Source organism: Peromyscus californicus, unplaced genomic scaffold (genome assembly GCF_007827085.1).
Source record: "Peromyscus californicus insignis strain IS unplaced genomic scaffold, ASM782708v3 Scaffold_8__1_contigs__length_139910024, whole genome shotgun sequence".
NCBI lineage: Eukaryota > Metazoa > Chordata > Mammalia > Rodentia > Cricetidae > Peromyscus > Peromyscus californicus.
In genome coordinates, this window is record NW_026294606.1 from 1,267,892 (window position 1) to 1,285,753 (window position 17,862).

The 17,862-nt window shown below is 39.2% G+C and overlaps 1 protein-coding gene across 1 annotated transcript in view; it reads right to left on the reverse strand.

The window, feature by feature from the left end:
• The window catches only part of Ercc6l2 (ERCC excision repair 6 like 2), a 91,674-nt gene that overhangs the window by 26,585 nt on the left and 47,227 nt on the right, over positions 1-17,862 (reverse strand). Inside the window, 3 exon segments of the mRNA XM_052727786.1 lie at positions 9,390-9,544; positions 15,022-16,141; positions 17,590-17,670. Of these exon segments, the coding sequence (XP_052583746.1) occupies positions 9,390-9,544; positions 15,022-16,141; positions 17,590-17,670 (1,356 nt within the window).

Below are 17,862 nucleotides of genomic sequence, written 5' to 3' on the forward strand. Positions count from 1 at the left end.
TGTTCTGACCCTGGGCCAGGCAGGAAAACTCTAGCTACACAATGACTTTAATAAAGACATCATCACTCCTTTAGACACTTAAAACCTTTCTTTCTGGTCTGAACTGAAACACAAGACACATGGGTTTTCATTCAAGATATCCTATCTTTTAAAAGGAGCTCTTTACAAAGATGGCTTTATCAAAATAAAAATTTTCTTTTTGTTATGGTTGAATAGTATTCAATAGTGAATATGTATCACATTTTCATTATTCATTTATCTCCTGAAGGACATTTAGGTTATTTCCATTTTAGAACAGCAATGAATATTGCGGAGAGGTATTATGGAGTAGGATGTCAAGTCCTTTGGGCATATGCCAAGGAATAGTATAGATGAATAGATCATATGATAGATTATTTTTTGCTTTGTGATGATTCTCCATACTGATTTCCATGACAGGGAAGCTATACCCATGATACCTCAACAATATGGCTGCCTAAACAAGACTCAAAATAACATCAATATGACTATTCCCTTCTATTGAAAGGGAAATATCATGGGGTCCACTATACAAAGAACTACAGGAAACTAATGACTGCTGAGACAAGGAGAATTCTCTCCCAGGGATGAACCCTCTAAGTTGGTTATCAAATACAAGGTGGTCAGCTCTGAAATCATATATATAATACAAACAACAAGAACAAATACAACAGGTTATATTTATAATCTTTATGCATATGGATATACGTACATACACATACATGCTGTGGATATCGCTCTATATAAATAAAGCACTGATTGGCCAGTGACCAGGCAGGAAGTATAGGCGGGACAAGGAGAGAGGAGAATTGAGGAAGGAGGAAGAAAAGGGAGACCAGCTGGAGCCACCGCCAAGACAAGGAAGATGTAAAGTACTGGTAAGCCACAAGCCACGTGGCAAAGTATATAGATTAATAGAAATGGGCTGAATATAAGAGTGAGAGCTAGACAATGATAGGCCTGAGCTAATAGCCAAACAGTTTAAATAACGTAAGATTCTGTGTGTTTATTTTATAAGTGGGCTCCGGGACTGGCAGGACTTGGCAGTGGGAGCTGGAGAAAAATTCTCCAGCTACAGATGGCGCCCAACGGCTCGAGTTTCCACCTTAAACCTAACAATATTTAATAACCAATTCTAAACAGAGCCAAAACCAGGTTCCTGCTTCATGTCTCATATGGACAGCTAGATGCCGCAAAACGCGGGTTTGAGCTACTGGCAGGTTCCTGGCGTGTGCACTTGACCTGCAGTATGGTGGGAATGAGACGTGTGCCAGCGGCACATTATGCTGTGTGGTAGATTTAGTCTTTACTAGTATTTAAAAAAAAGGAGAGAGAGAGAGGTTTCTGGGCTACACGCTGCTTTGATAAAAGCGTAGACCCACTATTTCTGAGACTTGATGGCTCCCAGAGCTGGCGGAACCACCATGTTGGGAAGCTAAAGTGGGCGGAGCCAGCAGCCACAGCCCCTTTTCAGGCTTAGAAGGCTGCAGTTTAAAGCAACAGGTTCACAATAAGACTGATTCAGATGAAATAGTTTCCAATGTATATAAAAATGTACGTAGGCTTCAAAAAGAGATAAGAAGGAATATATACAGTTATATAAACAAATAGTTTTTAAAAGTAAAGTCTTTAAAGAAACAATAAAGGTAATAAGGCACGTAAAGATGGCTATCACACAGAGAATCTGGATTATGTTGTCTTTGATATTCGTAACTGAAGAAAAACATTTGATTATAAAAGCTGTTCAGTTATGCCAAAATGTAAATTTTAAAGGTACCTTGACTTCAAAATTTAGATATAAGTATATGTTACTTTGGAAAAGAGGTTCTGCTTTTGTTTCCAAAAAAAGCCAGAGGCTATGGATTTGTTCCAGATTAAGATACATCAGGTTTGACCAGCCAAGACCCCCTGAAAGGTCTCCAGTGACACCATGGCCCAGATGATCCAACATCCGGAACGGTTTCAGGCAACTGGCTCAGATGATACACCCTCATGGACTACTCCATAATCCTAAAATTTTCTTTGTGTCCCCATAAGATACAGCACCCCCCTCCAGCAGGAAGTAGTAAAAAAAACTATGCCCAAATTCCCAAATATACCAAGCTGGTTTTAGAGATGGAATTGGCTCACTCCCTCTCTAAACCCAGATATATTGCTTAAAAAAAATGGTTAAGAGATTCTTGTGTCCCAAATCAGAAGAGCCCTCTGGTGTGGGACAGAGAAAAACCAATATTTTTATTTAAAACAGGTTGATTATAAATACAATCTCTTTCTAAAAAAAGGGGGGGATAGTTTAGATATGATAGGATGAAAGGGTAGATTAATAAAATGTTTTAAAAATGTAGACTTTCTGGACAGTGAGACATGTCTGCTCCTGACAGCACCAATTTACTTCAGAGAAGAGTATGGGCATCAAAGACACTCCATATGGAGTTTATCTTCACCTTGACAAAAATAGCCATTTGGACAAGAAACTGTTCTTGCCTGGACTTCTTGATCAACTTGACATACAGGACCCATACAAAGGTAACCATTGAACTTTGCTTGACAAAATGGTCCTTCAGGTTCCTGATTTACAGAGAAAACTGCAAGACATTCTACAGGACACAGAAAAAAGTGAATGAGAGACTCTAGGCCTGCGGGCTGAAGACTGATGCCCCAACTTTACAAGAGAACTTTGAATGACTGTACAGGCTGTCAGCTCTCTCTGTCTACCCTACAAGACTCCCGAAAGTTGCTTGCATCCTTCTCCCATTTCTCAGGTAGTATTATATCCTTCTGAGGTCTTTTATGTAGTTAAAGACTAGATACTTACAATTTTCCTTAGTTATGATAAAAGATAAGTTAGATATAAAACCTTAAACTCACAAATATAAGATAGATATCTTCTTTTATATTGTAACTATAATTCTTACTCGATAATTATTTTGTTATATGTAATATTACTATGTTGAAGTTAAAACCTTCCTTTTTGAAAAAGAAAAAAAGGGGAAGTGCTGTGGATATCGCTCTATATAAATAAAGCACTGATTGGCCAGTGACCAGGCAGGAAGTATAGGCGGGACAAGGAGAGAAGAGAATTGAGGAAGGAGGAAGAAAAGGGAGACCAGCTGGAGCCACCACCAAGACAAGGAAGATAAAGTACTGGTAAGCCACAAGCCACATGGCAAAGTATATAGATTAATAGAAATGGGCTGAATATAAGAGTGAGAGCTAGACAATGATAGGCCTGACCTAATGGCCAAGCAGTTTAAATAATGTAAGAGTCTGTGTGTTTATTTTATAAGTGGGCTCCAGGACTGGTGGGACTTGGCGGTGGGAGCTGGAGAAAAATTCTCCAGCTACACATACATATATAAATGTGTATGCAACAACAATCAAAGAGGTCATCAATTTGACAGGGAGTGGGGTAGGCATGGTAGGTGTTGGAGGGAGGAAAAGGAAGAAGGGAAGTAATATAATTATATTTTAATTTAAAAATAATTTTAAAAAATAAGAAACAAATATAATTAAAGGTAAAACGTTCTTATTATGCACACTATTTCATATTCGTATTATCAAATAACAAAAGTATAATTATAAATTTATTTTGAGAGTGAGAGGTTTTAGTTTAGGACGTCTATAAAATGTTCTACAAATAAAAATATATATAAACTATAAGAACCAAAAAGAAACATGAAAAAGCTAGTACATTTTAGGCCTTTCCTAAAGTGGTAAATTTTTAAAGTAGATTCACAGTTTTTGTTATTTTGTTTAACAATTATTAGCTTAAAAATACTGAGGAACTCTGAGAGGTCACAAGAGTTATCTAGTACTGTGGTGTCCATTAATTTTCTTACAAGTGTTCCATTTGCTATTTATATTTCTTTGTAAGTTAGCCAAAGGCTGTAAGTGAGCCCCAATTATAATATTCCCCACACAGCAAAACACTGGAATATTGTAACCACTGTTGTTCACCTATTAATTACTTATACAGGTTTGCTTTGTTTTGCATCTAGCTGCAGACATATAATCTTTTGAAACACGTAAATTTTTAAATAGAATATTGATGATAAATATGAAGTACTTAGAAGAAATCTCATTAATCAAGAAGATTCTGGATTTGAGCTCTAGATAAAAGATACTAGTCTTGTAGGTGGGAAGTCTGTTTTATTTTTTATTTTTTTATTTTTTTATTTTTTTATTTTTTTTTTTTTTTTCGGTTTTTCGAGACAGGGTTTCTCTGTGTAGCTTTGCGCCTTTTCCTGGAACTCACTTGGTAGCCCAGGCTGGCCTCGAACTCACAGAGATCCGCCTGGCTCTGCCTCCCGAGTGCTGGGATTAAAGGCGTGCGCCACCACCGCCCGGCCTGTTTTATTTTTAATATTTCAGGAGCAAGAGGTTTCCAGGTATTCCTTCTTCCTTTTTTCTTTCTTTCTGCCTTTTTTTTTCTTTTGGTGGGGGGAGACAGGGTCCTAGAGCTCACTATGTAGACCAGGTTGGCCTCAAATTCAGAATTCTCACCTGTCCCTGACTCCCAAGTGCTAGGATTAAAGGCATGCACCAATATGCTTGGCTCCAGGTATTTCCTGAGACTGTGATGGCAATCTCCTTTGTTCTTCCTTCATTTCTTTTCCTTTTTTTTTTTTTTTTTTTGAGACAGGCTCTCTCTGTGTAGTCCTGGTTGTCTTGGCACTTGCTTTTTAGAACAGCCTGGCCTCCAACTCAGTTATCTGCCTGCTTCTGCCTTCCAAATGCTGTGATTAAAGGCATGCACCACTACCACTTGGCCTATTCTTCTTGTTCACTCTCTATTTCCCCAATAACTACTCAACTTGTTTTGCAAAACTTCAAATTTACTGTTGCCACTCACCTCTACACAAGTGAGTGATAGAAGTATCTCACCAAAGATGTGAGTTTTAATAACTTTCTCATTAAAGATCTTGAAGCAATACTGCCCTGCTGTGGGATGTTCTGTATGGCAAATGTCTTGCTGATTGGTCAATAAATAAAACACTGATTGGCCATTGGCTAGGCAGGAAGTGTAGGCGGGACAAGGAGGAGAATAAAGCTGGGAAGTGGAAGGCTGAGTCAGAGAGACACTGTCAGCCGCCATGATGACAAACAGCATGTAAAGATGCCAGTAAGCCACGAGCCATGTGGCAAGGTATAGATTAATGGAAATGGATTAATTTAAGCTGTAAGAACAGTTAGCAAGAAGCCTGCCATGGCCATACAGTTTGTAACCAATATAAGTCTCTGTGTTTACTTGGTCGGGTCTGAGCTGCTGTGGGACTGGCGGGTGACAGAGACTTGTCCTGACTGTGGGCCAGGCAGGAAAACTCTAGCTACACTGCCCAGTATGATGAAATCAGTGACTGTAATCACTCTTTTCACACAAATTCTTGAGATGGCTTTTGCAAAGCTGGATGGAATTTTACTGTATTGAGTATTGATGTAAAGAAGTTAGTTATAGAAATGACTGTTCCTGGCCCACTAGCATTGGTGGCATGGGTGGGTTCTCCTGACCAGTGGTTTGGAGTGCGTGTGTAGGTACACATATGTGGATGGCAGAGGCCAGAAGAAGACACTGGGTACCCTACTGCCCTCTTGCCTTATACCCTTAGGGAGGGATTATCAATGAATCTGGAGCTGTCTGCTTTTTAGCGAGGCTGGCAGGCTAGCTAGCAAGTCTCAGCTATTTTGTCTCCACTGGCCACAGTACTGGAGTTACAGGCTAAGTGTCCATGTCCAGCTTTTCACATGGGTGCTGGGGATTGAAACTCAGATTCTCATGCTTTGCAGCAGGCTTTCTTACTTACTTAGTCATCTCCCCAAGGCCATGATCAATTGTTTTAAAACTTCTTCCAATCTTCATACACATCATAGGTTAGCCATTAAATAGCAAATTTAATCATATTCCCTGGAAAATGTCCTCTAAACTGAATGTGGTATGAGAAGATACTCAAGCCTGGAAGACCCAGCACTGAGAAGGGAAGTGGGCACCATGTCCCACCCGTCTTAGTCAATGTTCTATTGCTGTGAAGAGACACGGCATGACCACGGCAACTCTTATAAAGGAAAGCATTTAATTGGGACTGGCTTACTGTTTCATAGGTTTAGCCAATTATCAGCATGGTGGCACATAGGCAGAATGGTGCTGGAGGAGCTGAGAGTTCTACATCCCAGTCTGTAGGCAGTAGGTAAAGAGCAAGATATTCGGCCCGGCTTAGGCTTCTGAAACCTCAAAGCCCAACTCCAGTGACACACTTTCTCCAACAAGACCATACCTCCTAATCCCCGTCAAGTAGTGCTACTCCCTAATGACCAAGCATTCATATATATGAGCCTATGGGGGCCTTTACTATTAAAACCACCACAACCTCCAACCAAGAAGCAATTTGTCATTGATAGCTGCTCGGAGAATGACAATCAGTTTTCTTCAAAGGAATGACACTGGGTGTACTGACCACATCCCAGGGAAGCCATATGCTCAGGAATAGTTAGCCAACACAAAACAAACTCCATGGTCTATTGAGTGTGTGTGTGTGTGTTGTGTGTGTGTGCGTGCGCGCGCTCATTATAACCTCTTTTTTTTTAAGAGAGAAAAGTAATATGAAGTGGGGTAAATAAAGAGGGAGGGACCTGGGGTGAGTTGGGAGAGGGGAAAGTATGTGACCAAAAGATATTGCATGAAAAGTTTTAAAAATAATAATAAAAAAGAAACCTCAGGGGATAGATATCCTGCCTCTTTCACCGTAAGAGATGTACCTCATTACGAAAATTGTATGAAGAGGCAAGATTTCAGATGAGATTGTGCTGTTCACTCTAAAATGATGAGGCCAAAACAGGTTAGAGGGGAAGTGTACTTTTCTTTTCATGCCTTTCTTAAAGATGGCTCCAAAGAGGCTGCTTATTGTCTCTAAATGTGGGAGATGCTTTTCAAGCTCACATCTAGGTGAACTGTGTTAACTGTGACTTTCTCCTTGTGACCAATAATCAGGTAAATTATCTCATTAACTCCTACCATTGTTAGTATACTAAAGAGATATTTGACTACTCATGTTTACTGCAGTACTATCTACAATAGCCAAGATATGAATCAGCACAGATGAATGGGTAAAGAAAATAAAGTACATACACAAGGCAATTTTTAAATTCTATCACAAAGAAGAATGAAATTATGTTCACTGCAGGAAAACGGATGGAAGAGGATCATTACCGTGTGAAGCAAAATAAGCCTACCTAAGAGACAAATACTACATGTTTTCTCTTGTATGGAGATTCTAAATAAAATAAAAATATAAATAAATAACATGGAAGTAGGAAAGTGATTATGCAAGTAGAGGAAGTTGTCTAAAAAGAAGAGGGGAGAAAAAAAACACAAGAGGCTAATGGGAGGGCAAAGAAATAGTATCTCATACTTCCCCTCGTTAAGAAAAACCTAAACTTGTATATTAAAATGTGTCCTTTTAAAATCCATTATTACACTTACCCTAAGGATATTATAGGATGATGAACTCTTTCCTAGATCATTTATCCCCCACCCCATTAAAAAATTCCAGGTGAGGAGCGGGGGGGGGGATGGGCAGTAAAGGGCCTGCTGTACAAGCACAGGGATTTGCATGGGATCACCATAGCCCACTAGGAGCCAGGCCCTGTGACTTGTGTCTGCAACTCCAGTGCTTGGGGGAAAAGGGAAGGAGACAGAAATGAGTGGCCACCCAGTCTAACAGGATCCATAAGCTCCAGGCTCAGAGACCCTGTCTCAAAAAATAAGATGGAGAGAGACTGAAGAAGGCACTTCACATAGACCTCTAGCCTCTATACACACACACACACACACACACACACACACACACACACACACACACACACACACACACAAATCTCAGATTACAAATTTCCTTCAAATTACATGCTAGGAGAAGCTTTGATTCTCCTAAAACTGGTATTTTTTTTGTTTCTGTAGTCTTCCCTCTGCCCATGCTCAGTGATTCTCAGCAGGGTGTTGCAGCATTTGGAGTAGAATGGGTTTTTTTGCATGTGAATTCCCTCCATTCCACTCAGCCAAACACAGTCATTTGTGCCTGTTCAGCATCTGGTCAAAGTGATCATCCAAACTCTAGCTGAGACATTATTGGTTATTTCCTCTGTTCTGCCCACTGGAAAGCTCGCAACTGTCATGTCAGAAAGATGTCTAAGTAGACTATATTGACCTAGCTATCTGCAGTCTACCCTTCTTCCTTTCAGTCAAACTTTTTAATTTACATTTCTCTGGTCTTGAGTTTTACTTTACATTCTGGTTTTATTTTTAAGACAATCAGAATCCAAATGAAGATAGTTGGAAAGTTCAGAGGGATTTCCACCAGCTTCATTCTTAGAAGCAACACCACATTATATCACTGTTATATGCAACATGTACTTTTAGCTTCAATCCATAAAACAATAAACATTAAGCTTTTAGATGAATACACCAATGAAAACATTTTGAAAAACCTTTGATGAAAATGATCATGTATAAACAAAAAAAATTATTTATATAAGGCTTTATTTCCATGCAGCAGCAATCTTAAGCAGGAAAAATCCATGGGATTTATTACTTTAACATTATGAAAACCCTTCATAAAAGCCTATATGAAGCTTTTAGATAAAAAAAAGAAACTGAAGAAACTTAGCCATTTATTTTTCTTCTTACACAGGAGCAGAAGTAGTTTGGGGTTATGATTTAATTTATGTAACTCTTTGAGATTGTTTTGAATTTGGGGACATAGGAACATTTTTTAAAAAGGGAAAATATTAGTCAACTCAGTATTACTGGGCATTTTAATTTAGATTTGTCATTTAATTTGTCTTAGTTACTTTTCTACAGCTGTGATAAAATACCATGATGAAGGCAACTTATAAAAGAAAAAGAGTTTATTTGGAGCTTAGAATTTCAGATGGTTAGAATCCGTGACCATCACGTCAAGGAGCCTGGTAGCAGGCAAGAAGGCAGGCAGGAATGTGCTAGAGCAGTAGCTGAGAACTCATATCTTGATCCATAAGCAGGAGGCAGAGAGAGCACTCTGGGAATGGTTAGAGTCTTTTGAAACCTCAAAGTCTGCCCATAGTGACACACCTCCTCCAACAAGCCTACACCCCCTAATCATTCCCAGATTCCATCAACTGGGGACCGAATATTCAAACATATGAGCCTATGGGGGCCATTTTCATTCAAGCCACAACAAATCCCAAACATCTTCTGTGATTATAACTATTATAATGCTATATGGCTTTTCCACACTTAGTTGTATGCCTCTTAATAGAATCAACAGCTACTTTTGAGGATGTAAAAAGGACCCTACTGAGAAACTTTTGTGAAAAGTGAGATAAAAACTAAATTTTCTTACCTTAGAACTGCAAACAGCTACATTAGCAGGGAGCTGGGAAAACTGTTTCAACTCAAATACATCACGGGTTGCCCATCGGCTCATGTGGTTTTCAGCTCTGCTTGATCCGATCACATTTTGATTTGAATGGATATACGCCACTTCCTGGACACCATCTAGGAGGCAACAATGTTTATTACATGATTCATCACTATGAAGCAATACAGTTCTAATTATCAACATCACACTAAGAATAGGATATACCTGTTTTTTTTATTTCCTCTATTTTCTGAGACAGTCTTGTTGCTATGGAGCCCAGGTTAGTTTCAAACCTGTGATTCTTCTGCCTTAGCCTCCTAGCTATGCTTGTTTCCTTCCTTCCTTCCTTCCTTCCTTCCTTCCTTCCTTCCTTCCTTCCTTCCTATCTCTCCCCTCCTTTCTTTCTTTCTTTTTGAGACAGTGCCTTATTTTGTAGCCCTGGCTGACCTAGAACTCACTGTGTACGCCAGACTGGTTTCACAGTCAGTCCTGCTCTTGACTTCCCAGTGCTAGGATTAAAGGTGTGCACCGCCATACCTAGCTATGCTCATTTTAAAATTATTATCTTTGTTGTTTTCTTGAGACAAGAGCTCACTCTGTAGCTCAGGAAGGCCTAGAATTCATGGCAATTCTCCTATCTTAGCCTCCTGAGTATTGTTGAAATTACAGGTATAAGCAACTATGCCTAACTTCTTGCTTTATTTTTAATCTTTTAATTGTTACTATTACAATATTTTAAAAAAGTAAACTGAAAGGGAGTTCAAATGTTTGTCCAGGCTAACTTGGAAATAACTTTCTACTTTCATCAATATGAGAACTGCTGAGATTAAGGAACTATTTTTAAATTTAAATCTGAAATGGAGATTTTTGTCCCTGAGAATCATAGTTAATGGTCCACCATAGATTTTCTTCTTTGTTAATTTCAAATTTTTGTTTGTACATTTAAGGAGGCGCTCTAGGCTTATCTGCTGCTTTAAAAAAGTACTTGATGGTAGTGATGGAAGGGAGCATGGGGTTTATTATCGGGGAGTTGGCGGTGCTCAGCTTTACTGTTTGTATTTTGTCTTTTTTTGTACACATGCCCAGAGAATGTCACAATGAGAGCTTTTTAGGAAATGAAAAAAAAAATTAACTCATAGCTTTTTATCTGAAAGAGGTTTTAAAAGTGGCTGTATTTTTTACTGCTTTGCTTCTAGGCTCTAATAATTTATTTTGAAATTGTGGTCATAAAAGAGGAGGCTAGAACTAAGGCCTGTAAAATTTCCCTCAAACAGCCCTGGCAATGAACCACAACTGTGACCTCAACACTCTGCTGTTTTAGCCCTGACCACTCCAACAATCACCAAGCACAAAACACTGCTACATCATATAATTAAAAGTTACCAGGAAAACATCTACATGCGACATAAAATACCACTAACTCCAACTGCTGAGACCTGCAGTTAAAAGCCTCATATGATTATTTTTGAAAGTGTAATAATTCCTTAACCCTCTAATTTTACTATAGTAAACAAACCAATTGATAATCTTGTACTAAGTTAATAATGGTACCAAAATATACATACATAACAGGAAAATTTTAAGAGTCTTATCTATAAGAGAAAGCCTAATGTATAAGTAAATAAAAGTTAACAATTAAGGTGCATGTTGCACTTATTTCATCTTCATATGATTTATGGGGAATAAGTTAAGACACTCATAAAGCAATGCTAACTCATAATCACTACGCAGATTCTGAACAGGGGTTGTTCAGTCCCTCTGAATCACCAGGTGAAATCAAACAGCAATTAGACAACAAAAGCAGACACCTATGGATCACATGAAAACAAAATTGGATGACAAGACAGCCCCATGAGCCCTAAATTGCAATCAAGTGGAGGCAATCTGCTAAGAACAAAACTATATGCAGTGGTTCTCAACCTATGGGGTCGTGACCCTTTGGGGGTTTGTCAAATGACCCTTCCACAGGGGTCACCTAAGACCATCAGAAAACACAGATATTTACATTATGATTCGTAACAGTAACAGAATTAAGAGGGTTTTTTTGAAAATTTTGTTAAGAAATTTTCTATTCATTTTACATACCAACCACAGATCCCCACCTCCTCCTTCTTCCTGCCCCCCAGACCCAATCCCCATTCCCACCTCCTCCAAGTCAAGGTCTCCCATGGGGAGTCAGCAGAGCCTGGTACATTCAGTTGAGGCAGGTCCAAGCCCCTCCCCCCTGCACCAAGGCTGTGTAAGGTGTCACACCTTAGGCACTTGGCTCCAAAAAGCCCGCTCATGCACCAGGGACAGATCTCCATACCCCTGCCTGCAGGTCCCCCAAACAGTTCGAGTTAAATAACTGTCTCACATATCCAGAGGGCTTAGTCCAGTCCCACAGGGGCTCTACAGCTATTGGTCCACAGTTCATGGGTTTCCACTAGTTTGGCTGGCCGTCTCTGCACATTTTCCCCATCATGATCTTGATGTCCCTTGCTTATAGAATCCCTCCTGAGTGAGGTAACCCAGACTCAGAAGTACAAACACAGTATGTACTCACTCATAAGTAGATACTAGATGTAAGGCAAAGGATAACCAGACTACAACCCACAGCTCCAGAGAAGCTAGTTAACAAGGAGGGGTCCTAAGAGAGACACATAGATAGCCCAGCTAAGGAGAAATAGATGAGAGCTACATGAGCAAACTGGGAGTGGGGGGCGGGGGGTAATGGAGGGCAAGCAATGGGGTATGAGAACATAAGGAAATGGGAGGTTCGAGCTGGAACAGGGACAGTGGGAGAGCAAGGAAAGAGATACCATGATAAACGAAGACATCATGGGAACAGGGGGAAACAGGGTGCTAGGGAAGTTCCCAGGAATCCATAAGGATGACCCCACCTTAGACTACTAGCAATAGTCGAGAGGGTGCCTGAACTGGCCTACTCCAGTAACCAGATTAGTGAATACCCTAACGGTCATCATAGGGCCTTCATCCAGTGACTGATGGAGGCAGATACAGAGATCCACAGCCAGGCACCAGGCCGAGCTCCAGGAATCCAGTTGATAAGAGAGGAAGATTACAGTTATGAAGTAGCAATGAAAATAATTTTATGGTTGGAGGTCATCACAACATGAGGAACTGTATTAAAGGGCTGCAGTGTTAGGAAGGTTGAGAACAACTACTATATTGTATTCACATCTGTATTATGGACGAAGGAAGAAAGTGTGGCATATGAGAGACCTAAGAACAGAAGACCCCAGGATAGCCAACAGGCATTTGTTGGGAGGCACAAAAGGCCACTCAGAGGGAAGGTGTTCTGCTCACCAGGGCTGAAGGGATCAGGGGTCTTACAGTAAGAAGGCCTCAGGAGAATGCAGCAAGCTAACTATATAATATAAATTTTTACCCTGGCCCACCTACTGGTGCTGTGAGCCCAGCAAAGAGAAGCAAAATGGGGAAGTAATCAGAGTGAGCAGAATAGCAGGATTCAGCACTACGTGGGGGAATAATTCCGCCTAAAAAAAGGGTCAAGAGAGAATTATCTGGGTCAAATCCCAAAAATTGTGAGAAAAAAAGAAAGAATAAGCAGCAGAGTGATATCCCTGTCAGAAACAAGGGCTCAAAAAACAGACGAAAACCAGAACCGATGTCAAAACAAAGCAAGACACTTTCAGACCATGAAGAAAACACAAATTAACAATACATATCAGGTCAGGTAGTGGTGGTGCACGCCTTTAATCCCAGCATTCAGGAGGCAGAGGCAAGAAGATCTCTGAGTTCAAGGCCAACTTGGTCTATAGAGCGAGTTCCAGGACAGCCAAGGCTACACAGAGGAACCCTGTATTGAATCCCACCACCCTGCAAAAAACAAAACAAAACAATATAAATTGAAATTAGAATAATTTAGAAATGAGTGATGAATGTCTCAAAAAGACTTAGACATTAAGAAAATGTCCTTTGTAAGTGAAGACTAATCTAGAAGAACACTAAGAGGAAATAAATACAATAGATAATGACAAAAAAACTAAACAAATGAAAAGATAAAAATAATTTAAGAGATTGATGAATTCTCAAGAGCAGTGATGAAGACTGAACATCTGAACAAGACAGGAGACTTGAACAAGTAACTAACAACAGCACAAATGTTCCTGAAAGAAAGACTGAGTGGAAACTATACTTGCATATGAGAATACTGGCTCAGAATAAACACCAAACACAAGCTGGTGAAACCACTGGACAAATGAAAGGGAAATAATTTTCTTGTGTATTGGGAGGAAGGATGAAAATGAAGCTACATATTGAAAATACTCAACAAAGTGTGAGCCAAAGACTTCATGTCCAGCAAAACTGGCTTTCAGGGTACACACCAGTATCATAAGAACCTCAGAAGAAAAAAAAATCCCTCAGCAACATGTCTTAAAAAATTTACTAGAAAACAAGGTCTAGATGATCCAAATGATTTAGAGACACTGACACAAGGATGAAAGGGACCATGAAATTTCTAGTTACCTATATACCATGAGGGAGTGAAACCAAAGGGGAAGAATATATAGTCCTGCCAATGTCTCTGGGAGTTTAGACAAAGAGTATCCATTGTAAAAATGGAAAGAAAAGGAATAGTATGGCAAAAAAAAAACCAACAAAAAACCAAAAAACAAAAACCAAAAAAACAAAAACCTGAAAGAATGTTTCTAATGATGCTGTTTTGGTAATAATAGTAAGCAAGTGCTCTACTTCTGGGATACATCTGCAACCTTTACTGTGGTATCATGCCAACTCATTCTTTCACTATTGTGTTATATGGAACAAAGCAAACAAGCAGTTATGGAACTTTATAACTAAATCATTCTCTGTATGTGACCAGAATGATCAAGATAAAAGAAATAGTATTCAAATATAATGGAGATGAGAGAGAACTTTCTAATTAAGTACTACTATAAATATGAAAGTATAAATACAGTTCATGAGGTATATGCATCACATACAACTACATAAAATATATGTACAAATATATTCATACACAAATGAGTATATGTGTAATATACACAATTAAGATATATAATTACAAATATAGTACATAAACTATACATGCATACAAATAATATGACCACTGAAAACTCCCAGAAATACTACTCATTCACAGATAATCCAGAGGTCAGAGAATATGTCTGACTGCTGAGAATAACAAATAAAATGCAGATTGAGGGAAACTCTGTAAGTAAATTATATGGTAATGAAAGGATGGAGGAAGATTCTTACAGATTACACAGACTACATAAAATGAAGTGGACAAGACTAAACTATGCTATCACAGAACACACATCCATGTGACTAAACCTTAATAATATATGTAAGGAATTACTCTACAAGTCAAAATAATTGGTTATATGCCACAGAAAAGCTGTGATGAGGGTATGACACATGGAGGGGCATTACAGGGAGACAGCAAAACTCTCTCCTCCTGTAGGAGGCCTTTCCTTTATCCTGCCACTTAATTATCCTTACTTATTTCTGCCTCAATGCAGCATCTTGATTTTAGGATTATTTTACAGCTAACTGAATAATCTCTCATGGAATATATAACTGAAAAACAGAGAAAGGTTTGCAGAATGTCTATAGTTACAGTTACCTAATATTTTATCCATTGAGTCACACATCTGCTCTTGACTGACAACTCCTTCATTCAAAAAGCTTGCAGGTTTCCTTGGTATAAAAGTGCTATTTTTCTTATCCGGGCCAGGCAGCTTGGGGAACAAACTGATTTTATCCTTTACAGTTTCTGCTCTGTGACTTAGTTTAGAGAAACTCAAGTGCCCGCCAGATAAATTGTCATCTGAGGATGAAAAATCATCAATAACCTGAGAACTACAATCCCCATCTGTTGCACACACTTGTTTTGGTTCCTTTGCTGTTGTAGGAGACTTATAAAGCTTCCTTTTGTTTTCCTTCTTTCTCTTAAACTTCAAGGAAGTAGTAGCTCTTTGCTTTCTTATTCTTGACTTGGGGAACATGTCGATGTCATCAGATTCATCGCTAATATCATCTGTACCTTTTCTTTTCCTAACAGATTTCAAGGTCATGTTCTCAGGACTCAAAGGTTTTGAAACTGGTCCATTTCCTTTGCCACTGTTCTGTCTACAATCAACATAATTAATTTTCACAGGGTTTTCTGTTTCAGAATCATCTTCAGATCCACCAAACAGCAGCTTAAAGCGTATACGGTTATTAGGGACTCTCTGAGCTGGATACTGTGTGGGAAAGATGACATCACTGTCTTCTGACTCTGTGTCACTCTGTCCCATGCCATGATGTCCAGCTGTACTGTGACACTTTCTCTCATTATCAGATTGAGAAGAAACATTTTGTTCTGAAGTCTTCTTACTTTTATCAAAACCACATTTTTCATTAGGATTTTGGATGTTCTCTGATTTCCGAAGTCCTGAAGTACAAACAGAGTCCTGAGTTTTCTGACAAGCAGCCTGTTTGGCTTCTGCTGACAGACATGTGGGCTGCTCATCAGAACTTTCATCACTGGAGGCAGTGTTTCCATCGCCATCCTGGACAGACTTACAATTTGCCTCAAGCAATTTAGAGAACCCACATTGTAGCAAAGTGAGCTGTGCTGAGGATCCTGGAGTTTTACTGGAGTCAGAGACACTGTGTTTAGCAGTCTTTCCTGACTCGTCATCACTGAAGTCACTGTAGAGTTCACAAACATCTGTGGATTCTTGACAGTCAGGGTCTCTAGGCTACATGAAAAAGCAGACAGAAACATTAGAAAACATGAGGGAAGGGTTGTGGGCAGTGGTGCATGTCTGCAGTAAGAAATAGACAGGAGGATCAGGGGTTCAAGACATTCTCCACTTCACCTGGAATTCAAGGCCAGTCTTGACTATATAAGACCCTGTCTCAAGAACAAAATTTGCTACAAATTTAAATTCAGTTTCCTTTTCACAGTAACTCAAGTTAAGGATAACCTTCAGTTCCCTAAAATTAAGGCTTAATTTGTTAATATTTTTGGAAAGTAATCTGGTACTTCTGCCAATATTTGATATTTGTGTTTATCTATATTAAAAAAAAAAAAGGTTAATCTGGGCCAGCAAGATGGTTCAGAGACAGAGACGCCTTTGACCAAGCCTAACAAGCTGAACCTGATCCTCAGGAACCAACTTGGTGTGAACACAAAATAGGTAAATAAAAACAAGTTCCCAGAGTTCAAGGTCACTCCATTCACATAAACTTAAATCTCAAAAGGAGACAAAAAACAAACAAACAAAACAACAACAACAAACCCATCAAGAATAGCAACATAAAAATCTTTTGTAGAAGTAACTGTCTTATTAAATAAGAAACACAGAGTCAATACAGAGATAAAAGCCAAGAGGTCAGAGCAATAGCTAAGAGCTAGAAACCTTACCCTTCACTATCGCGGTGGTCCTACCTCTCCGAAAGAGAGCTACTTCCTGTGTTAAAGTCTTTATAAAGACTTTCTGTTCTGCCTTCTCATTGGTTGTAAACCCAACCACATGACCGCCTCGTCACTGCCTGCCTGTACAGACCTCCAGGTCTTCTATGGTTGGTATTGAGATTAAAGGCGTGTGTCTCCAATGCTGGCTGTATCCCTGAACACACAGAGATCTACCTAGCTCTGCCTACCAAGTGCTGGGATTAAAGGTGTGTACCACCACTGCCCAGCTTCTGCGATGGCTTGCTATTAGTTCTGACCCCTAGAGGCAACTTTATTTATTAACATACAAATAAAATCACATTTCAGTACAAATAAAATATCACCATAATCTTTTGCATGTTTCTTGTATCTTACACCTAACATGGACTCTGGTAACAACATAGGTTTCATGGCTGTGTGATGAGATCCTAAGATCACAGACTCAAACCAGTACAATACCTGCTTTGATTTACAGAATGATTTTGATACTTGGATTTAATCTTATATACATATTGATGGTCATTTCTCTATTTAACTTGTCCTTCAGTTAAAAAGAAAGTCTGTTTAAATTGGGGTTGACTGCTCCTGGATTTGTTTTTATGAATACTGATGACCATAAATAACTAATTTTACTCATCCTATGACTCCGTGTCTCTGAGTTTTAAGAAAACTTTGTATTTTTACATTCTGAAAAATGAAGGAAGAAGTAAAAGGAAAGACTGTCACAGTCCATGTTTTCTGGTTACTCACTGTTTCTAGTTCCTGTGCTGAAGGCCCCCCTTTCAACCATGTTGTGGCTGTCATGATGCCAGCTTCCACTTGGCCTTCTCTCTATAATGTTCACAAGAAGAATATAAACAGCTGTAAATAGAGAGTGAAGCAACCAGAAAAACAACAACAAAGGCAGGCTAAGTGTAAGTGGCTGTGCAGTCTTAATTTTCTCATTTGCTAAGTAAGAAACTCATAGTTTCACAGAACAGAAAACTAGTGTCTGTGCTCAACTCCAGTGAAAGCACTGCTGGG